General features: G+C 37.6%; 1 protein-coding gene across 1 annotated transcript in view; it reads left to right on the top strand.

The window, feature by feature from the left end:
- agbl4 (AGBL carboxypeptidase 4) overlaps positions 1-25,353 on the top strand; it is a 410,833-nt gene that overhangs the window by 264,960 nt on the left and 120,520 nt on the right. The window contains exon 6 of the mRNA XM_067394590.1: positions 13,461-13,500. Within this exon, the coding sequence (XP_067250691.1) occupies positions 13,461-13,500 (40 nt within the window). The remainder of the gene's footprint in view (positions 1-13,460; positions 13,501-25,353) is intronic.

Genomic DNA, 25,353 nt, shown 5'->3' with positions numbered 1-25,353 from the left:
AGGGAGAGCAGCCAAATATACCTGCTGCCAAAATATCTATATGGCAGTTTTTCCCCATGGTATTGATTCTTTGGAAAACCACTAGCCACAGTGGCTGGTGAGCAGAAAAGTTAATGATATATGATATCCAGTGTTTTTATATCGGCCATATTCAATTTTGTCATGAATTGGCGTATTTTATAAATGCATTGACATATTGTTATGAAACTTGTTTTCTCTGTTTGTATGTTTGAATGATTTATGAAGGACCATGGTCTATTTTAATATATTTTAAAATGTAATTGATGGCAAAGCTGAATTTTCAGCATAATAACTCCAGTTATCAGTCACATGATCCTTCAGAAATAATTCTAATATTCTGATTTGCTGCTCAAGAAACATTTCTTATTATTATCAGCATTGAAACAGTTGTGCTGCTTAATATATTTGTGGAAACTGTGATTCTTTTTTTCAGGATTCTTTGACAAAGAACAGCAAACAGAAAAGAGCAGCATTTATTTGAAATAGAAATCTTTAGTAACATTATAAATGTGTTTGCTGTCACTTTGTATGCATCCTTGCTGAGTAAAAGTATTCATTTCTTTAAAGATTCTTACTGACCCCAAGCTTTTGAATGGTAGTGTAGGGGCCTGGAGAACTTTTGACATGCCCTGACATTTGTGCTTTTTTCAGTTGTTCATAAACATATTAATGGAAAAAGTGTCATTACACTGTATTCAGCACAAACTAGGCTACAATAATATGTGAGGAACATGTATGTACATGTTTGTGTTTTTGAAGGAATGACATTTATGCGTGGTTATTGAAAAAACAAAAAACTTAAGTCACTGAAATAAGGCCAAAAAAAGTATAATAAATCTGTGTTCATAAGACTTTAGGGTATTGGAGGTTGTAGACTAGAGTTTTTGCTTCAAAATTATGTAAAAATGATGCTGCCTACTCCTTCATATAAAACAATATATTGATTTAGTTTTTGTAAGACACTTTTTGCCAAGAAACACAGTATGCGAGGAGGCGTGAATCACCACTGAAAATGGGCCATTCTCACCTGTGAAGACAAAAGAATTGGATAGTAATGAGCTGAAATGACTTGCATATTAATGAGGCATTTCAGTCAGGTAGGCTGTGAAAAAAAAACTTCTGTGATGTCTCAAGCTCATTATGATATATGAAACATACAGAAAAATATTATTACAATATAAAGTAATGGTTTTATATTATACTTTAAAATTTAATGTATTTCTGTGATGCAAATAGTCTGAATATAGACTTTTAGTTTAAAAGCATGCACATTTGGAGAAATATTGGATTCTCATATGCTTATGTCAATTTTCTATACAGAGGAGTTATATTTATTTAATATTCACTGTCATTACTATGAGTGCTGGTGTTTTCAATTCATCCTTGAAGTCGGAGGGCGCTCTATGCATTTTTAGTCCACAAATTCATCTAAAAGAAGAAGAGGCTATTCCATGAATGGAGTTTCCAATTCATACAGCAGCAGGAGGGCGCTAAAGAAACAAAAACTCATCTAAACTTCATCTGTAGAAGACAAGTAAACAGGAAGTAACTGCATGTCTTCTAGAGATCGCTAACCATGACTTTTACATCCAGATAAACACTTTTCAAGACAATAAATACACGATTGAGATACTGAATGCATGTATTGACTGAATTAGCGTCTGAATAGAGCTGGCTCCGTGGGCGTGGCCGCATTAGCAGATAATGAGCTGAATCTCGGATTTCTGACATGGCTCTCTTTTCATACAGATTACATAAACACAGAAGGTTTGTTTTCGATTTGACTTACATGATTTAAAACCTGACATCTTAACGTTTTTTTAGACATAAGTGTAATTTTTTTGTCATTAGTATTCACTAAGTTACAGTTCATTTTCTGAGAACTATCAGATTGGAGTTCGTTCAGAGGGAGATGAGAGATCACGCATCATGTTAGTTTTCTTTATTTTACAAAAAGCACAACATTCTGTTTTTACTCTGAGTGTACACAAATGAAAGAAGATAGTCCACAGATTAAAATGGTGTATAACTCTTAATTGTATGTGCAACATTGACGGAGTATTTTGAGTCTCTTTCACACTGATAAGAAAAAAACCACGGTGGTATCGCCGGCGATACCGTCAGACCTCAGAGTGTTTCTAGTGTAAACTAGACACAAACAGTCAATATTTAATGCACTAGTTTAATTTGTCACAACAAAAGCTGCTACAAAGAAGAATTTTGCTCATAAGTTGCCAAGGTAACAGTGGGAGTAATACATGTCTTTGGCCACTAGCTTCTTGTACCAAACAGCACATATTAGATGATAAACCTTGTACCCTTCAGAGTGCTCAGGTGCTCTGCCCAGAGCAGGTCACCGTTATGGTCACTTTTGAATGAAATTCACTGTTAGTCACGTTAGGTACTGTATGCAGGCTCAACTAATCACACCATATATAGACACAAACTTCTAACATCCCTGCACAGATTGATATCAACCCCCTCTTGCAGCTATAAATCCAATTATAGCTTCTGAAATGATTATAAGTTGTTGTTTTTTTTCTACCACCCATTCTCTCTCTTCATCCACCTGTCCATCCTCTCATCCTCTGTCTCTCCTCCAGCCTCTATTCACACTTAACTCACTTTGATGCTCCATTTATCACACAACAGAACATCCTGCGGGGAATGAATTATCTTTCGAGGGTCCGGCCCAAGACGCTCCACTCCTTATAGAGCGTAATGATGTCTGCTCTTATTCCCATCTGATGTCATATCTCTTTTAGGATTTAGATGCTTTTTTTCTTGCACTTCTCATCTGGCATGCATACTTAAGTCCAGTTGGGTAGGAACCGGAGAGAGAGAGAACGTAGGAAGAGTTTGGTCTTGTGGCCTTTAAGGGCGATCTTTCAGAGGCAGGACCTGATAGAGCATGGGAGTGGATGATGGAGAGGAGTCTTTACCGCCAGCAAGAGCTGCCCTTCTAATTGGCCTTTATAAATATTTAATGGCATCAAGATGAAATTCAATCATGGCTTTTAAGTGCTGAATAGGTTGAATGCAGAGTTAACTGTGGGGTGATTAGATTTCTCTGGTCTGGGGCTGCAGTCCTTCTGCAGGTGGGCAGCAAGACGTTTCAAGTCTAAGGGGAGCAGGCGCTCTCCTATGAAATGAATCTTTTATTTGTTGTGGTGTATTTTTAAAACCAAGTTTCTCCTGGTCACGCGATACAGTAACCCCAGCAGACCGTCCTGACTCTCTTCTCCACAGCTGATCCGGCTGTCCGTTTCACTCTCCAGACAGAAACTGAATAGAGCTTCCCTTTGTAATGGTAAAATAAGGATGCTATTGTGATATAAAACATGTTTTAATTGCAAATTTATTTTATCTAACATGAATTAATGTGACTGATATTGCTTTTTCAGTAATTAATGCTAATGCCTAGGTGCTGGGTAACCAGTGGCCAATATATTGTTTACTTCCATTGTCAACAAAATAATGTATAATTATTATTATTTATTTATTTTATTTTTTTTATGTGGAAATCCATGTGACTTTTTTTTTATTTGTTTATTTATACACATGCCATATATTATATTATATTATATTATATTATATTATATTATATTATATTATATTATATTATATTATATTATATTATATTATATTATATTATATTATATTATATTATATTTGTGTTACATTTTAAGGGTTTGTTGTGGAGTGTGGGGAGCTAAAATACATGTTTATAGTGTTTATAATATTTGCAAACATTTTGCTTCATTTGTATTTTACATCAATTTTGAATGTAGTAATAAAATCTGACTTATACACAGACTTATCTGGTTTTTTTTTTTCTTCTTTTTTTTTTCTCAACAATGCAATTTTGACCACTCTATTATTAGTTGATATTATAATTGGCCATATATCTGTAATTGGCCTAATGAAGAGTTTGAAATGCTTTGTATAATTTGCTTTTAATTTCTGCCACACAATGAGGTATTTTACATGACAAAGCATCCCATATTCAGAGCATGATGAAGAGCGTTACAGTGAATCTGACAGTAAGTGCTCAGTGAAGAGAAAGACCCAGGGGAAGATGACCTCATCGTGAGCTCATCCGTTAGATCTGTGCTATAAAAGAGGGAAGCATCTTCCCAGAGGGGAGAAAGGTGAACCGAACACTAGATGGAAGCGAGAGAATAGAGAAGTGTGTATATGTGTGTTTTTGGTCACCGATGACTCACCTACACAGGAGTGTTTCCCTCTCTAAGATGAAGTGAGTCAGATTGTTGACTCACTCACATTTCTCTCTTTTTCCTCTTCTTTTCCTCTTTATGGGAAGGTTGGCGTCAGACAGAGGGGTCCTTGGGGGATTTATGCCAATGACTATGACTCCTGCTACTGGGACTATGGCAGATGGTTTAAATAGTCCAGCGTTAATCTGCTTTACCTCATCACCACTGGGCTGTGTGTGTGTGTGTGTGTGTGTGTGTGTGTGTGTGTGTGTGTGTGTGTGTGTGTGTGTGTGTGTGTGTGTGTGTGTGTGTGTGTGTGTGTGTGTGTGTGTGTGTGTGTTCATAGAGGGAGGGGTGTCCGCTGGGGTCTATAATTCATGACATATCCCCACCATCAGCTAGTTTATGGTACAGAACGAGTTTATCCCTGAGTAAACGTACAAAGTCTGCTTCCCTTTTCCCTAAATTGCTAATAAAACTTTCTCTTTACTGTGTATCCGATATTTTAAGTCAAATAATTTAGCCTGCAGTCGCCATATGTATTTTTAAATGAACTGTTAAGATGGGGAGCTCAGGTTAAACTCTTTATATTGACCTTACATGCATGTGAAATGAGACTCAAATTGTTGGGTATATTTTTCAATAACGGCCCCCACCCATGATAATCATCTGCAAATAAGAAGAGTAAATTCAGGGGGAAATATTGCAAATGGGTTTTCAGGGAGGCTGTGCATGAATATTTAATTCTGTTATAAGACGAAAGGTTCAGTAAATGAATGACTTTTTTTTGGTCTGTCTGGTGGCCAGCCCTCTTAATTGCAGTTGTGCAGTTTTGCACCTTGCAAAGATTAAGACTCTTTTGAAAAGGTGTGGATGCCCCTGATAAGATTAATGACATTTTAAGAGGAAAGTTTGGGATGTCTGGCCTATTTGCAGTTTTGGACCGAAAATAGGTCAAGCGAGGGAGGAAAAGAAAAGTTTCAGCAAACTTTTTGCAATATTAAAATAGAAATAAAAAATGTTTTTTTCCTGAATTTTAGTGTGTGTATATATATATATATATATATATATATATATATATATATATATATATATATATATATATATATATATATATATATATATATATATATTTCATAATATATATTTTATAATAATATATATTATTTTATAATAATATATATTTTATTTAAATAATATATATATATATATATATATATATATATATATATATATATATATATATATATATAATATACAGTATACTGTATATGCACTGTGAAATATAAATTATCACAACATTTTTTTCTTTTGTCAAATCAACTTAAAATATTAATGTGGTTCAGATAACATAATATTTTGAGTTTCAATTATGCAATTGAAGTCTCTACAATACAGCCTTATTTAGGTGAAAGTGTGTGCGTGTGTATTCTGAGAGGTCTTTGTTATGGCTTTGGTAATTGGGCAGAGTGCATTGGGTTTTTGACATAGGGTGAATGGCTTTCACCCCAGCATCTGTTGAGGTGAGCAGGCATCCTGTGCGTCACAGCCTGTGTCTGAACCCCGATCTCCCAGATCTGACTTTCGGCATTTGCCATCTCTCTCCCGTCTCTTTCACCTGTGGCTGTGTCTTCTGGTGTTAAAATAGAATAGATATTGTGTTCCATTCAGAATACAGAACGCCTTTTGACTCCAGTGAGGCCCGGGACACCCACTGTGCGCTCCTATGCAGACTGCCACTGTTCTGAGGGGATTCCTTGGCACTCTTTGATAAAGATTAATACAATCCTATTTTCATGCCTAGGATTGCCTCTCTGTCTCTGTATTTCCTTTTCCCCAGTTCCTGGAAAACGCTAAGTACCGTATCCATGTCACTTGTATCGCTTATATGTTAGAGTAACCTTTGTAATCTGAAGAAAATATGAGTTTATGTACATCTATGGCCCTGTGGACTTTAGAAGAATGTGTAAATCGTCTGCAACAATATGGATCGTGCCTAATTGGATCAATTGAGTTGTTTACGTGATGGCTTTTCATTCTGATTGAGCAATCAGTTGGATTATTAACAGATTATGGCATGTAAACATAGCTACTTTGAGCTAAAGAGATTTTTGAGTATCTTGTATCCATTTTCCATAGATATATTGTAAGAAAGAGGACTCAGCTGTCAAAAATGTCTTCCCAAGATTAGCATAAGAGAATGCACTGCATGTAGCTGTAACTGACAGAATTTAATCAGGAAGTACAAGGCCAAAAGTGATATCAGTGGGGTGAAGGCTCATGTCAATGGACAGACAGACGCATTGCAGCAGCTACTGGCTTTTTCCACTTGCCGTTTCTGTCTTAAATGCTGGATCTGTACCAACAAGGCCAAGCAAAACTAACAAAGGTCAGATCAAAGGAATGGAGCAACTGGCCTTTTTCAGAGCCTCTAATTGGCGTAGAAGAAAGGAAGCTCTCAACTGGTTTGAACTGTCAATGGGAGAATTCACAATTGCGTCCAGTGATAGAGCTGTATACTCATGTTGTTTAAGTGCCTGGTTCATTTTGATGCAAATCATCTCCTTTAAATGAAATGCCTTTTACCACCTTATTTCCATGTGGTAATAGTGCAAGACCAATACCAAATAATTAGACTTCTCTTGTCTCAGGCTCTGGGGAAAGGGGGATTGTAGTGGGGCCGCTCTCTGTCATGGATCGTTTCATAAAGACTAACATTAGTTGTGTTCTGAAAACAAGTGAGATGCCTACTTAGAAAGCATTTAAGGTATCATAGACATGCTCCTGATGTGAAGGCAACCTTGTAAGATGCCAAAATTTGGCCAAATTCTAAAGCAGCAATGCATAAATCCAAGACCGCAACCAAGAAATATTGTCAGTCATTATACTTCATTTATATACATTTCATTCAATTTTGTACATCTGACTTAATAATAAAGAATTAGCTTGAAAACAAAGTAACCTCAAACTGTATCATTTGTAAATGCTGTGCGCTTTGTGAGAAGAGTGCTATTTGTGTGATTTTTTTCATTTCACTTAGAATGCAGCCTATGTAGGCAGTAAACAACAAGGTTTTGAAGCAGTGATATTGACTTTCTGATCCCATGACTCTGATATGTAAATGTATGCACATATATTGCAAGTTAACTAGTGTTTAAAATGCAAAACAAACCTTTGTATTGAAATGATCTTTAATATTAATGTATGTTTTAGTGTATTGCAGTGCATCTCTTTCGGTTTTACTTTCCCTGTTCTTAGGATCAGTTCAGAAACAAGAAGGTTGTGTTGTATGTGTCTTTTTCACCAGCAGGGGGCGATCTGAAAAGAAAACAATAGACATAATTTCAAGAGTTTGTCAAAACAAAATCATTTGCAATTAATCTTTAATGCCAACTACTATTATATTACACTGTATACACTTAAAAGTGTATATTTTAAGAGTAGAAGGAAATGCTCAGTGAGAGTTAGCACCTATTAGTCATGACTCATATCATCCAATTATTCATAAACACCACATTAACACATACTTTTTTGACAGGTGCTGACATATTTTTTGCATATATTATACTGTTTTTATTATTTTTAGCAGATTGCACTTCATATACTGTATTGCTGTATCCCCAGAGTACAGTATTGCTAACAAGCACAATGCATAACACAACACACTCCACATACATTACAAGCACACAGTGATTGTTCATTAAAACTGATTCAGTAACTCTCTTTTCATATTTTCAGACTTTGCTTCCAATGTTAGAGCACAAAAAAAAAAAGAACATTTTATGAATTCAAAACCAAGTTAAAGCCCTGTGGCTTCAATGGATAATTGCTAATCGTCAGGAAATGACCAGACATTGAAAAGCAGAGCTGAGTGCATGTGTGTGCGTGAATGATATCAGTGTATGCTCTCTGCTCTACTATGCGTGTAGTGGCTCTCATGTAAAAGGACCTGCAGTACTGTTACCACAAGAGTGTTAAAGTACAGCTCTTGAGCTGCCTGCCCTCACAGTATGTGTGTTATGTGTGTCCGCCTCACACTGCAGCGTGCCATTGAGGACGCCATCAGTCTTTGATTGGGCACTTATCGATCTGAGAGTGTGACCTGTGTGGATTGCTGTAGCCTCTGCCACGCCCTCTCTCCAAGAAACGACCCGCATCTACTGCAGCACATGAATACATAACTCGCAAATGGCAATGGATTATGTTCACAAACACACACCATACATCAAGCTATTCAGTAGCAGCACAAGGAGTGGGTTGAAGTACAAGTACCCAAAGTATTATATATGTATATTTATTTAAGATTTATAATATCATATTATATAATATCATATAATAATATCTTCAGGGAGGTTTTTTTTTTTTTCTTTTCTTTTTTTTTTCTTTTTCTCCATAGGGTTTTTAAGTGAATATTCATCCAATAAAGGCACAATTAGACAATCAATTAAAAATGATGTTACATTAGAAAACTATTAGCTTATAGCCATTAAGTATAAAAGTATCGAAAGTATAGCAACTAATTGTGCAAAAAAGATACTTACAGTTTTAGAATGTAGACCATCTCCATGACACCATTCACAATGCTTTATGGGATTGGGTGGTCACTGCTGAGCTTTTTTAGCACAATTGACCATTCGCAAAGACCCGCCCCTTTATTTACTGTTGCTATGTCCAACAAGCCATGCCACTCTCATGCCACACATAATGTTCTCATGCAGTAAATAATACAAAGCATTAAAGAAATTTAAACAATACATACTGTTTTGCGGCTTTTTAATGTGTCGTGTCAGATCGCTTTTGCACCTCAGTTCAAGCGGCTCGTGAACTTATGGAAGTAAAATAATGCCAAATGTTTTTGAAATAAAAAGCTTGTTGAATTGCACTATTTGAAAAAAAATATGCATTACATTAGCTGTACTTGCATTTAGATGCACTGTATTTTTAAGGCTTGCATTTTTATGGGCTGAAATTCAACATGGTCGTATATTTAGGCTGTGAATATTTCAATTAAAAATATTTCACACACATTTTCATTATTAAAAATTCAATAATTCATATTCACCTTTTAGATTTCACTTCCAAAATATTCATTCTGTTTAAAAATACAACCTATAAAATTCAACTAGCAATTTTCAGTCCATTTTATTTCGCTTTACAAATTCGCTTCCACAAATTCAGTGGCTCAAATTCGGCAGAAAATTCAACATTTCACATCCGGGAACTGCAGGAAGAGCAGTAGAGTGCCGATGCATCATCTCTATCTGCTGTTGGTCTTCTTCACCAGCAGGTGCCGCTAGCGGCTGTTTAAGACGAGATCACGGCTAGTAAGTCATCATTCATTCATAAAAACAGATTTACAGAAATGGAGCAAGCGGTAAGTGAATGTGTGATGATTATCAGGGCCAGTATAAATGCAGAAAAGCTGATAAAGACACAAAAGCTGCATTTATGTTTAATTCAGTGTATTTACGCTTACTTTCCCTGTGTAGCTACAGCTTTCTCTCCAGTGAACAAGATAACGTTATTGCCCGATGCTGGTGTATAGATCAAACGTTAAATCTGAGATAGACATATATTTTTCTCTGTTGTTTAGTTTCCTTAACTTTATATCGCAGCGCTGTGTTGTAATACTAGGGCTTCCCTCATCCGTCATAGCTGCCATCAGGACATAAACTTAACACAGCTTAATGGACTCGTACAGTGATATAAAAGACCAAACTCGCACCTCATTTGTGATGTAGGTTAGACTATATAGGCTCCAAGAAAGCAGATACTGGCATTAAGTTGATTTGACGCTGAACGTTTGATTATGATATTCGCAAATTTAGGGACTGTCTCTAAAGTTACAACATTATATATTCACGTTTCTACCTTCAATAGCATTTAAAGAGAATGACTTAGTCACAAAACCAACTGTAAATTGTTCATCTAGGTGTCAGGTATAATGCAAACCTTTTAGATTTTTGATGTTTATTAAAATAAAAGGTAACACTTTATATTAAATAGTTGATATGAACGAACAATGAACTGCACTTCTACAGCACTTACTAATCTTTGTTAATGTTAATTCCAGCATTTACTAATACATTATTAAAATCAAGAGTTGTATTTGTCAACTTTAGTTAATGCACAGTGAAGTAACATGAACAATGAACTGCTGTATTTTTATTAACGTTAACAAACATTAACAAATACAACAACAAATGTGTTGCTCATGGATAGTTCACATTAGTTAATACATTATGAACCTTACTGTAAAGTGTTTCCAAATAAACTGTCAAGTAATATGTAAAGATTGCTATGTATTTCACTACTGTATTGGATCATACAAAAAAATGCCATAATTTAAAGCTCAATAGCATTTGATGAGAATGATTTACAATCACCAAAACTACCTGTGAAGTGTTCATCTATAGGTGCCAGGTCGAAGAGTGATGCACCCTTCTCTCTCTCTCTCTCTCTCTCTCTCTCTCACACACACACACACACACACACACACACACACACATATTCAAACACACTCAACTCAAAGTACATATACTTTTTCTTTTTTTTACACATTCATCACACAATTAGTTCTACTTAGTTAATTTTATTTCTAAATTTAATTTAAAATTTGTATAAGCAGGATAATCTATGATCAGGTAAAATAAAAAATGAACAAAGTAAAAAAAAAATTGTGTGATGAACGTTTAAAAAAAGAAAAAAAAAGAAATAGTATATATGCATGTACTTTAAGTGGGGTGTGTTTGAATTTGTATATGTGCATGTGTGTCTACAAGAGTTTGGTAGAAGGTAGAAACGTGAATACAGAATGTCGTAACTTTAGAGACAGTCCCTAAATTTGGTCTTTTATATCACTGTACGAGTCCATTAAGCTGTGTTAAGAGTTTATATGTCCTGATGGCAGCTATGACGGATGAGGGAAGCCCTAGTATTACAACACAGCGCTGCGATACAAAGTTAAGGAAACTAAACAACAGAGAGAAATATATGTCTATCTCAGATTTAACGTTTGATCTATACACCAGCATCGGGCAATAACGTTATCTTGTTCACTGTAGAGAAAGCTGTAGCTACACAGGGAAAGTAAGCGTAAATACACTGAATTAAACATAAATGCAGCTTTTGTGTCTTTATCAGCTTTTCTGCATTTATACTGGCCCTGATAATCATCACACATTCACTTACCGCTTGCTCTAATTCTGTAAATCCGTTTTTATGAATGAATGACTTACTAGCGTTGCTTTGGTCTTCCTAAACAGCCGCTAGCGGCACCTGCTGGTGAAGCAGACTAACAGCAGATAGAGATGATGCATCGGCACTCTACTGCTCTTCCTGCAGTTCCCGGATGTGAAATGTTGAATTTTCTGCCGAATTTGAGCCACTGAATTTGTGGAAGCGAATTTGTAAAGTGAAATAAAATGGACTGAAAATTGCTAGTCGAATTTTATAGGTTGTATTTTTAAACAGAATAAATATCTTGGAAGTGAAATTTGAAATGTGAATATGAATTATTTAATTTTTAATAATGAAAATGTGTGTGAAATATTTTTAATTGAAATATTCACAGCTTAAATATACGACTGTGTTGAATTTCATCCCATAAAAATGCAAGCCTTAAAAATACAGTGCATCTAAATGCAAGTACAGCTAATGTAATGCATATTTTTTTTTTCAGTTAGAGCAATTCAACAAGCTTTTTATTTCAAAAACATTTGGCATTAATTTACTTCCATATGAACTGATCATTTCTTCCTACTACTAAATTTATAGCATCAAATAAACATGAATGAACATCAGAAGGAATGTTGTTTAAATCATGGTAAGATGTCAGTACACACCATTTTTCAAGTTCAAATCCACCAACGTTAAAACTGCAGTCCGTAACTTTTTTTGGTTACAAAATTATCCAAAATAATTTTTTGAGCAAGTACATAACCAGCCAGTGTTTAAAATTATCTCCTTACCTTATCCTGATTCACAACGGTAAGCTGGTAATAATGTGTTCTAATCCAAGTGGTACTGGTGGGTTTCTGTGGGAAATTCGAGCATGTCGCCGTTCATTTTTGCTTTACGTTTACAAAAAGGAGTCCCAGCTAGTTGGCTGTATAGCATGTGAGGATCCTGCAGGTGGCTGATCATTTATAGCCTTTTCTCACAGCCGCTGGAATTATTCAACTTACCATTTTGATGATGGATTGTATGGTATGACAAATTAACACTAGATATTAGACTGTACAGAAATTTAAATCTACAGGTAACGCTAATACACACTAAATACACGTAGTTACGCAATTCTGATGTTGCTAACGTTAACAATTGGAGAACAAAGTATAACAATAATAATAATTTGCATTGTTTGATGTGATATGAGCTAAGCAATCTAGATTTAATCATTGGCAGTGCGATTTATTGTAATTTTTTTTTTTTTTCTCAGTTGGTCAGAACAGTGGCAGATTTGTTACTTACTTGTTCAGATGACATTTTCTGGTGAAAATTCTTATTTTGGTCATACTTCCAAGACTACAATCTGTGATTCCGAAGTACAGTATCCACACCGTTGTGGTGTCTGACAGCAAATATTAGATTCATCCGCGCTGAGGAGCTGTGCAGATGCACAACCCACGTAAAGATGATAATTGCGCAAATAACTGCAATTGCAGGTTTCAAACAGAGATGGCGACAAAGAGGCAAAATTTACAGACTGCAGCTTTAATCTACTAAGTTAAGTCCCCTCATTGCTTTGTCTGACAAAATGGCGGATTCGGCATTATGATTGGTTAGATCGCCTGTCAATCAAAACCCCCATTTCCATGGTAACCAAAACATCTCTGATTGGTGGATCACTCTCTGATTATGGATTATATAATTCTTATTTGTTATTGACCAGTTTTTTTGTGTGTGTGTGAACATGTTTGTAGGAAAGCATTGTTTGATTCAACCTCTTTTTCTATGAATAGGCCTAAAGAGAAATGTAAGATTAGAACCATTCTGTTTTACAGAGTGATATATATGCACTGTATATGTATTTACATAAAACTGATGTAAAATGCATGACATACTTTTATGTCTCCAGAGAGAGATAGAGAGCAAAATGTGCTTAACAGGCAGACAGCACAAACTTTGATTTTTTTTTGAGTAAAAAGAAAAATGTCTCAGACTAGATCTGTTTCATCTCTCTGACAGAAGACCTCTGATGTCTCTTTGTTTCTTTTTCAGCAACAACGAAGGCTGGATCTTCTGACCATCACCAACCCCGGTGAGTATGTGTATTTTGGTTTGTGTGCATGCGTGTTTGTTATTCACTGCACAGTACACCACACAACAACACTGTATACTTACAAGGGGCTTCACAGATGTCATTGTGCTCTAAGAGGGCATCACATGGATGGGGTGAGGGGGCTTTGTGACTTCTCTTACTTCTCACAACAAGCATCAGCTGCACCCCAAGAGCAAAAACAAAGCCTTTTCTCGCGACTCGTCAGCATTTCCGTGATCCCATCGTAGCACCCCGGGCGTGCCTGTCCCAAAGCAGCGGGTACAGCCTGTGCTTCTGCGTCTCTATGGGAAGCTGAATGTTTCCTCAATGCATCTGGGTGAAGGCTAAAACTGCATTCAGAGCTCTGGGAGAGACAGATGGGGTAGCCAGAAAGGATGCAGCCCCCATATGTCTAAAATATCTGGCTGCTCTAATATACTTTGATTAAAATAATGTTTATGTAAGGCACGTGGAGTAGGCTAATTTTCCCAGCTTTGCTCAGCATCTGTTACCCAAAGCCACACAAGACTGTACCGCTGACCTTCACAACTCTACAAAAGACATGCATGGTGCAACATGGTTTTTAGCTTACCTTGTTTGGGGTTATATAATGAAAGTGACTTTTTTCCCCCTCCCGATTCTATAGCCCTTGCCATTTTGGGAGGGTAATTTTGCTGATTTCAGCGAGCAGTAAAATCTACTTTTTTCTCCATAAAAACTCCACAATTGTGCACAGGCAGTCTGCAGAGGGGCTCTGGAGAGCCGTTGCGCTTTTTGCTGATCTAGAACTCCCCGAATGCAGTTATTAAAACTAACCGCTGAAAGAACAACTACTAAACCGGTATTAGATCACCGGGCTACAGATGGGCCTAATGACTTATTGATGAGGTGAACAGGGTATTTTAGTTGCTATAAATGAAGAATCGCCCCTGTAAATGAGCTCATCCGTCCCTGTCTTCCTCTATAAGCCTGCAGCCCGGCTGCTTATTAGGATTCTGTGTGCAAAGTGTATATGCGACTGCGGTGACCTCCGACCTGCGTTTGTCCACGCCGAGTGTGACGGAAACTTGTTTTCCTGCTATATGGAAAGCAGCTTGCACTCTTAGATGACTGAGACAGATACTGCAACAGGACGCTCCGACTTATCCACATATTACATAAGTGTGTGTGAAAGGGATGATGAAAATTAACATACATGTATCCATAGTCCTTAATGAGATCAAGCCATGTCCTCCCTGGTGCCCTTGGAGGTATTTTCAGAGTACTGTGAGTGCCAGCCCCTCGGTCAGAACCTGCCGCTCTGGTTGAGGCCCTGTAGATCAGTGCCGAGGGGGGTCTCGGTGCCCTAGCCCCCTCATTAGCTCTCCTGTGTGAAGAGTGCTTCCCACTCAACCCCTGCCAGACCCTCTTTAATTGGACACTTGAGCAGCACGATGTGAATCTGGCTCCATTGAAGCCTGACATTTCAAACAGCTGACCTTTCTAAGGCCAGAACAGCTAAAGAATGATTAGCCTCGCCCACCGTTCCCATCGCAATGCAGAACGCAAACTAAACACTATGTACATGGTGAAAAAAAAGGGATGAAGGAAATCCGGAATGAAAGGACTAGATTTGCACTTACTGAAGAAAATATCAGTTCTAGCTAGGCATGTAAAAAATAGGTAAAGATTTAATGAAGTTTACCGTGGGTTTTACTATGTGGTATTGTGTAAATTAAATGCTTTTTTTGCATCATTGTGACATTCAATGTTTTTTGTTTGTTTATTGTTGACTGTGCACAAGAATAAATAACATCAGTATTTGCAGTGGAAAGGCAGCTAAATGGTTAAATATATGCAAGAAAGAAGAGACCAATAACAATTCAGTATACAAGTGTGTATATATATATATATATATATATATATATATATATATATATATATATATATATATATATATATATATATATATATATATATAATATATGTACACTGATCAGGCATAAAATTATGACCTTCCTAATATTGTGTTGGTCCCCCTTTTGGGTTAGATCCTTTAAGTCCTGTAAGTTGTGAGGTGAGGCCTCCATGGATCGGACTTGTTTGTTCAGCACATCCCACAGATGCTCGATTGGATTGGATGTGGGGAATTTGGAGGCCAAGTCAACCTCAAACTCATTGTTGTGCTCCTCAAACCATTCCTGAACCATTTTTGCTTTGTAGCAGGGCGCATTATCCTGCTAAAAGAAGCCACAGCCACCAGGGAATACCATTTCCATGGGTGGTACGTGTCAAAGTAACATCCACATGGATGGCAAGACCCAAGGTTTCCCAGCAGAACTTTGGCCAAAGCATCACACTGCCTCCGTCAGCTTGCCTTCTTCCCATAGTGCATCCTGGTGCCGTGTGTTCCCCAGGTAAGCGACGCACACTCACCCAGCCATCCATGTTATTCATCAGACCTGGCCATCTTCTTCCATTGCTCCGTCGTCCAGTTCTTCGTGGTCCAGCTTTCGGCGGTGGACAGGGGTCAGCATGGGCACCCTGACTGGTCTGTGGCTATGCAGCCCCATTCGCAACCAACTGCGATGCACTGTGTATTCTGACACCTTTCTATCAGCATTAACTTCTTGAGCAGTTTGAACTACAGTAGCTCGTCTGTTGGACTGGACCACACAGACTAGCCTTCATGCATCAATGAGCCTTGGCCGCCACCTGTTCACTACTATTCCTTCCATGGACCACTTTTTTTTTATAGATACTGTCCACTGCAGACCAGGAACACCCCACAAGAGCTGCACTTTTAGAGATGCTCTGAACCAGTCATCTAGCCATCACAATTTTAGTCCTTGTCAAACAAAACCCATTTTTCCTGCTTCTAACATCAACTTTGAGGACAAAATGTTCACTTGCGGCCTAATATATCCCACCCACTAATAAGTGCCATGAAAAAGAGATAATCAGTGTTATTCACTTCACCTGTCAGTTGTCATAATGTTATGCCTGATCAGTGTGTGTGTGTGTGTATATATATATATATATATATATATATATATATATATATATATATATATATATAATGTATATAGTGTGCAAACATTATAATATAAAAAATATATAAAAGTAAAAAGAAAGACAAAAAGAAGCTTTGCAAATACTGCAAACATAAAAAATCTCTCTGTTTGTGGAGGAGGTTTGGGCACTGTGATAGACGGGTTGTGGTGGTCTTAAAGGGGGGGCTGCAGTGTGTTTGGAGCTTAGAGGGTGTCCGCGGCCAGAAAATTGAGTTCAGCCATCTTTTCGGAAAGGCTATTGTCGATCTATTGATTTGAATGCCCTTTTCATATCTGCAGTCTCTGTTGCGTTATTGTTCAGCTGGACAATTAACTTTGCTTGGCCGGTGTTTAGTCTCTGTGTCACTGCCCCCCCATGGCCACCATCTCAGCAACGTTACAGAAAAAAGGTCAATTACATTCATGGGACTTGGAGAGATGTGCAAGCTCACTGCTCTGAGAACAGATATTAGACAACCTTCAGATCTCCTCAAACGCTGTGAGCTCTTGTTCAGTGCTAAACACACACACTCTCACATGTGTGCTCTCATGTCTTCATCTGTGTGTGGATATATGTAAATCATCTCTGTAATGAGAGCCTGTAAAGGTTGCCAGTCAAAGAAAAACAGCGTTTAATACTGTTTTTCTGATCAGCTGCTTTTTTTAACGACACTTTTACACCTGACACAACACAAAATAAAATAATTATGATAACTTTGGTTACACTTTATTTTAAGGTGATATAGTTACATTAGACTTACTCAAATAAGTACTGAGTAATATTAATTAACTACATGTACTTACTGTACTATAGAATTACAGTTAGGGTTAGGATTTGGTTTAGGGTTAGTTACTTGTAATTATGCATAATTTACTGTATTACTATAATAAGTACATGTAGTAATGTGTAACTATGTCACCTTAAAATAAAGTGTTACCTACACTTTTGCTAATTAGAATTATATTATAAAATTCTTTTCATCTTATATATTATTTGATTATCTTTGTTCATTGTATATTTTAAATCCTGCAAACATATTTTTGTGAAATGTCTAAAAATTGCAATATCTAATGCAATAACATTCAAATATTTTTATGTGCCTTTAACAATATGTATACAATATATATATAATGTATAGTAATGGTGTCAAATGATTAATTGCGATTAATCACATCCAAAATAAAAGTTTGTGTTTACAAAATATATGTGTGTATGTACACACATACATGCGCATATAATATATATAATATGATCCCAAAAAAGTTGGGAAACTTTACAAATTGTGAATAAAAACAGAATGCAATGATGTGGAAGTTTCAAATTTCAATATTTTATTCAGAATACAACATAGATGACATATCAAAGTTTAAAGTTTCAGTTTAAACTGAAAAAATGTATCATTTTAAGGGAAAAATAAGTTGATTTTAAATTTCATGGCATCAACACATCTCAAAAAAGTTGGGACAAGGCCATGTTTACCACTGTGTGGCATCCCCTCAAACATCTGGGGACTGAGGAGACAAGTTTCTCAAGTTTAGGAATAGGAATGTTGTCCCATTCTTGTCTAATACAGGCTTCTAGTTGCTCAACTGTCTTAGGTCTTCTTTGTCGCATATTCCTCTTTATGATGCACCAAATGTTTTCTATGGGTGAAAGATCTGGACTGCCGGCTGGCCATTTCAGTACCCGGATCCTTCTTCTATGCAGCCATGATGTTGTAATTGATGCAGTATGTGGTCTGGCATTGTCATGTTGGAAAATGCAAGGTCTTCCCTGAAAGAGACGACGTCTGGATGGGAGTATATGTTGTTCTAGAACTTGGATATACCTTTCAGCATTGATGGTGCCTTTCCAGATGTGTAAGCTGCCCATGCCACACGCACTCATGCAACCCCATACCATCAGAGATGCAGGCTTCTGAACTGAGCTCTGATAACAACTTGGGCTGTCCTTGTCCTCTTTAGTCCGGATGACATGGCAAATTTTGATTCGTCTGACCACAGAACAGTTTTCCACTTTGCCACAGTTCATTTTAAATGAGCCTTGGCTCAGAGAAAACGCCTGCGCTTCTGGATCATGTTTAGATATGGCTTCTTTTTTGACCTATAGAGTTTTAGCCAGCAACGGTGAATGGCACGGTGGATTGTGTTCACCAACAATGTTTTCTGGAAGTATTCCTGAGCCCATGTTGTAATTTCCATTACAGTAGCATTCCTGTATGTGATACAGTGCTGTCTAAGGGCCCGAAGATCACGGGCATCCAGTATGGTTTTCCGGCTTTGACCCTTACGCACAGAGATTGTTTCAGATTCTCTGAATCTTTGGATGATATTATGCACTGTAGATGATGATTTGCAGTTTTTCTCTGAGAAACTCCTTTCTGATATTGCTCCACTATTTTTCGCCGCAGCATTGGGGGAATTGGTGTATTTTGCATAAGAATGTCTGGCCTAATGTCACATATTCAATGAATCTTGCCTTTTGAGTGACCAGCCTCAGTGGCCCTCTGATATTAATGTTTAAAACACATTCTCAGCCAGTTCCACTGCTCTGCCTGAGCAAATGTGTCCCTGAGTGTTTTCTTGGCCATTTCCGTGATGGTGTCTGTATGGCGTCCAGCAGTAAAACAGGTCTGAGCCTGATGGTCTCTGGACTGGGGCCGTGTGGCCAGACACCCTGATGTTTGTGCTTTTGTGTCTGGCCACAGCAACTCCGGGCCAAAGCGGCGACTTGGACAGCTGCACCTCACAGCGGCCAATACCTGCACCAGTGAGATCTGCCTTTATTGGAGCAGAGGGACCAGGTTTGGCATAAAGACACAGATCAGGGGACAGAGAAGAGAAGATGTAGAGCAAAATACAGCAAGTGCGATGGGGAATGATCATAACCCATTTAAACTTCTTTGTGGATATTTCAACTTAACATCCCAATAACTGACTGAGTGATGGAAGGTGGTTAAAAGCGTATACAATGAATAAAAATAATGAACAGCGGTTGGTAGAGTCCACACAGAGATAGAGAAACTAAAACGTCTGTTCGGCTGCCTCATGCTGTCTATTTTCCAGTTGATTTTTTCCAAATGCACACAAAGGAGCATAGCGAAAGGGCTGTGAGCCTGTTAATGAAGAAAGAATAAGAGCGTTAATGTAGTCTGGAGGAGAGAGAGAAAAAGAGAGAGACAGGGTGCGCCGCTAGTCTGGCTTGGAAAATATTTGTAAAATATGCATCATTAAACCATTATTTAAAAACATGTCTGGAGCCCAGCCTTGAAGCTTTTCAACAACTAGTGCCTCTAGTTAATATCCCCAGCCATGCAAATATCACAATTTCACGCCTTCTTCACATAATCAGCCATGGGTTTTTCTGTTCACCGTGTGAAAAACAAAACAACACGCTAAAGATACTAAATGAAAATGCAGTGTGCTGTTTGCTATTAACTTGTCTTTCTCTTTTCACGGCTTGCCATTTGTGCATATGCATGTGTTTGTGTGTGAGAAAAGGAAAGATTTGTGGGAAAATGTAATAGTGTTTTAGCAGCCGTTCTGCAGAGACAGACTAGACAGCGATGACTGTTTCATTGTCACCAGGGCCACTGTCGTTGCCAAGTGCAGCAAATCCATAAGGGGGAAAAAAAAGAGTGAGATTTCAGGTCGGAAGACCTTTTGTTATTTTCTTGCAGTGGCGGCTGGTGCTTTTCAAGAGCAGGGAATCACTCGTCAATGACAAAAGGTGTACTGATTTTTATTTGTTGCTAGCGAAAACTGCTTCACAAACTACTACTGAGCTGTGAAAATACTTAATAAACATAATGAACCAAGCTCAGAACTGTCTGAGCAGTATTTGAAAAAGACAGGATTGTGATTGTAAAGTTGAAAAGTTGAACTATCAGACACATTGATTTTGTCCTTACATTTCAAAACAATGTTAGTCATTATTGCAAATTCTTTCCCATTTGAGAGCTCAGCCAGTCGTCATATAGAGAAGGCAGGGTTCCTTGTGAGACATAAATATAGTAATGGAAAGCAGAGGAACTAACGAATTATCAGATATTGTTTCCATTGAAAATAGTGCCCTTATAGATTCTCAGTAAAGCATCGCTTCCAGCTGGGACCAAGAATAACATGTTTAGAGGCTTTTGTCCAATGAATATTGATCTTCACTTCATTAAAATCAAGCATTCAGGTATGTGCCACTGACTTCTATAGACATGTTCATGTGGAAATAAAACTGAATGTGTTATTTGAAGAAGACTATATATATCTCAACAATGGTAACTCATTTATTCAACACAATATCACAGTGAAACGTAAACCTAACCAACTATGAATATTGCCCTAAACTCTTTTTTCCACTCACTTTTATAGTCCTAGAAAGTAATCAGATCAAACTCCACCTGATTTGACCCCTGCAATGCATTCTGGGTAAAAGGTAGTGCCAATCTCTCTCTCTCTCATTTAAATTGTTACAAAATACTTCTATTTATCAAAGAATCTTTAAAAATAGTATTGGTTTCCACAAAAATTGAGCAGCACAAATACTTTCAACATTGATAATGATTAGAAATGTTTCTTGAGCAGCACATCAGAATATTAGAATGATTTCTGAAGGATCATGCGACACTGAAGCCTGGAGTAATGACGCTGAAAATTTTTTAAAATGTATTAAAATCGAGAACAGTTCTTTTAAATTGTAATAATATTTCTGTTTAAATTGTATTTTTGATCAATAAATGCTGCCTTTGTGAGCATAAGAGGCTTCTTTTAAAAACATTTCAATAATCTTACTGACCCCATATATCGGGTTTCATCCAGAAATACATCAAATTATGGAAGTATAATGTGTTGCATATGACAATTCACATTGACTTTATAAACAATGGCCACTGGTTTGCTGCTAGAGAGTGAATAATAGAGGTAGGTTCAGATGAAGAACCTACACAGTCAGAGAAGGACAAAGAAACAGTGATTGAGAGAAAGAAACATGGATTATCCTGTGAGACTTTATCGCCACTCGCACTGAACTACCCCCGCTTGTTCTCTGCTGATTTCTTCCATTCGTTCTCAGCTGCTAGCTTGAGCAGAGACTTGATGTGGTTACCTGGTTACCGCCAGGCCTCGTTTGCAGGGTCACTTCATTAATTCTTTTCCTGGTGAAATGGTGGCATGCGTTGGTGTGTGTTTATGTTTGTGTCGGCTCAACAAAGAGCGGTTCGCTCTCACGCTCCACCTGCCGCTGCCCTGTTATCGGATCCGCCCACGCACACTCGAACGTTAGCGCGCGGTGATGGCCAACTATAGGCCTTGATTTTACCGCTGTCATATTAGCACACCTAGTAAATCTGGACAAGAAATTAGCTACTCTATGTAAACATTATGTCACTTCCCATTAGAACTGAAGAGCTGAGACTGCTTAAGGGAGGATGAGGACCAGGATGACAAGAATTGCTCCTGAAGTGTGATGTCACGCTGTGAGTGTGTGGGGCCTTCTTGTTATCAGGTGTCTTATCTAATAGCAAATGAGCAAAATCTATGTCAGCACCATGAAAGAGCATTATGACATTGATTCATTGATTATCTATCTGTCTGTGAGTCTATCTATCTATCTATCTATCTATCTATCTATCTATCTATCTATCTATCTATCTATCTATCTATCTATCTATCTATCTGTCTGTCTGTCTGTCTGTCTGTCTGTCTGTCTGTCTGTCTGTCTGTCTGTCTGTCTGTCTGTCTGTCTCTACCTAGCCAAGTTCATCGTATCATAAAATTATAATAATTCAATCACAATTCTTTATCGATTAACTTGCTGTTAGTGAAGGCGGAATCGCGCTGAATGACACACAACAGAAGCTCTCTCGCGCGCGATCAGTTCTCCTTGCACCTGAATAGTCAAATACACGCGCACACAGATATCAAAATGCCCATCGTGTGGAAGCTATCGCGTGAATACAGGCGGTTATGGCTTAAGTGGACGTAAACAGGTGGGTAAAAACTGGATATGTGTCAGTATATTATGTCCATGCATTCAGCAGCCCAATTAAATACCTGTCTGTCATTACTGTTAATCAAAAAACAAAAGATGTTAAATAAATATACATGTTAAATAAACCTACTGTATCTGAAAAAAGTTTTTTTTTTTATTTAATATGTGTAATTTGCTTCTTCTTTTTATATATAACAAAAATAACATAACATTTCTCATATTATGCTTATTGCCCACCCTTGCCCACCTATACATACCAGCTGATATACAATATAGTCTTGATTTGCAAAATTGACTGGCAAAATTACATCTAAATGTATTTTTTATTTTTTATTTTTTTCAATTAAATTTTAATTGGTAGCTTGAAGTGCTATTACATCAGATGTGGAAGTAATACTGGAGTCATACTATAAACTGGAAAGTTAAGTCTACTCACTTTAATCAATATTATGTTGCTAAGTTAAGTAGATTTTACTTAATTTTATATTCCTGAAATTTACTCAAAACAAGTAATGTGAAATTTAATTTAATATTTATGTAATTTTGCTCTATATAAATATTAAATGCTTCATTTTGCTACCAGTTTTAGCCCTCAGACTCCAAGCTGACAGTCTATATCGATTTGACAAAAGCATAATGATTATATATGGTCATCTATGCTAGTGAACCCTTTATGACTTCTTTCTGACATGTCTTTATCACACAGATGGATCCAGTAATCAGCTCCAAGCAATCAAATATTCACAGTTTATCGTCTGCGTAGAATGAGGACAAATGAAGTGTCCGCTCAGTGCGAGTCTGACATTATCTAGGGCGAAGGGGAAAAGCGCAGTCTAGTCTTTCATATTAATGTAGCCCAGAGATCATATTTGGAGGTTTGGGAGGTGATGCAGATTCTTGACCTGACCGGATCAATAGCGTACGCCCCAGAGAAATCCAGATGAAGCACACCGAACAGGCCCGAAGTATAAGAAACATCTCTGAAGCTCTCATTTGTTCTTTAAAAGGAAGATCAATGTCCCCCCTGCCGCCACTCGGAGAATGCACAGCGGGACACCGTGCTGGCAATGATACCCCTGTAAATATTTGATGACGGGATTGAGAAGCGGTTATACAATATAGTTTACGTCTGCTTTGGCTGTCAGTTTTGAAGTCTGTCTCAGGGCAGCCGGCATCAGCGACTAACAGAGCCGAGCGGAGCTCCGTTTCGGGGCTACTGTTCATTTCACGCGCTATCACATTTTTTTATTGCCCGACTGATGACTTCACGGCTAATCAATTATTCATGAGGCACTAATTAAAGGACAAAATAAAGTAACGTAATTAAGGGCAGTTCAATTAAACAAGAAGAGATCATTGCCTTTTAAGTTGTTGGTCGATAGAAGATGACATCGCCAACTTTTTCCAGACCCGGCGCGTGGCGACTTTTTCCCCGAACATGCTGGAGCCTTTATTTTAAACCATATTTCTAATGCTCTCTAAACGTTCCCTGCTGTCCCCCTCTGTGCTTCACAGATTCTGGCAAAAACGGCAGGTTTGGAGCGCACCGTCTGGTTCTATACTTAGCCAGCCAGCGCTGACGCTCGCGTACACACGCGCACCTGGGCTAGCGTCTGTCCGTCTCCCCGATTGGCACAGGTGCGCTGTTTTGATTGGCTGCGTGGTAATGGCTAATGTGTTCCCGGCTAATGCTGCTGTCACAGCTCCTCATGTCCATCCCTCCCCACCTTCATCACCATCCTCATCCTCTTCCGGGCACTGACCCAAAACAGGCCCACCGCTATCATCTCGCCCGACACCCACCCTCTTTCCTATTCTAGTCACAGAGCTCCTACCTCCCTCTCCGACACTCGGCTTCATCATCCACATCATTATGGAGATTATCCCATGTCTTTTATTTAATGGTGGCTAATGTATCACCAATAAAGATGAATGAGGGGAGCTGTGAAGCTCTAATTGGAGGGACATGATGTCTGACTCTGAGCCGCTGATAATGTCGACACTGCCAAACAGTTTATGAGGCGCCATCACCAGTCTAAGTGTGTGTTTAGAGGTGGAGGGGGAGCAGACACTTAGTTCAAGTACTCATTGTTTGATAACTGCGCGTGAGAGAGCGTCAGGCAAAGCCGCTATGTTATTTGATCTGTTTTCATGAGTTTTGCGTGAGAGGTTTTGATAATGTTCTAAAAATTCATAATGACTTGATTGTCTCCCATCAGCTGTTGGCTTGTTCTGTGTATTGAAAATCTTGGGGACATATTTAGCTTTAGTTTTCCCCCTAGTATGTGTTATTTTTTATTTATAAGAAACAATATGAACAGAACAGGAGCAGGAAGCGTTGCGGTCCACTACAAATAATCATTATCAGTCACCTTGATAGAAATTTTCTGTCATGCTCTAGTTTTATCTATTAGAGAAACATTATAATGACATTTTTTGAAAACCCATGACCTTTAGCGCCATGCTCTGCTGTGAAAGTGTGAAAAAGACCATGCTGTCTTGAGATATGGTCACCTGATTTAACAAAGATAAACACATTAATTATTCCTTTGGACTATACTAAATCTTCATCTCCTGGTGTTTTCACAAGGTGCTCTAGACTAAAACTTTATTTTTCCTCCTTTTGTTCACTTATAATATCAATTATCCTTTACTGTGGGGATTTTTCTATAGTAGGAAAATGCATTAGTCTGAATAACTTATATTTATCTGTCAAAATGATGGAAAGCATAAAAAAAAAAAAACTTTTTTTAAATTTAGGAAATTACAAAAAAAAAAAAATTGTTTTATGCAACTTTTTGTGCTATCTTGTTAAATGCAATTTAATTTCATTTCATT

The sequence above is a fragment of the Chanodichthys erythropterus genome, chromosome 9 (assembly GCF_024489055.1).
Source record: "Chanodichthys erythropterus isolate Z2021 chromosome 9, ASM2448905v1, whole genome shotgun sequence".
Classification (NCBI taxonomy): Eukaryota; Metazoa; Chordata; class Actinopteri; order Cypriniformes; family Xenocyprididae; genus Chanodichthys; species Chanodichthys erythropterus.
This window is presented reverse-complemented; position numbering and strand designations above follow the sequence as displayed.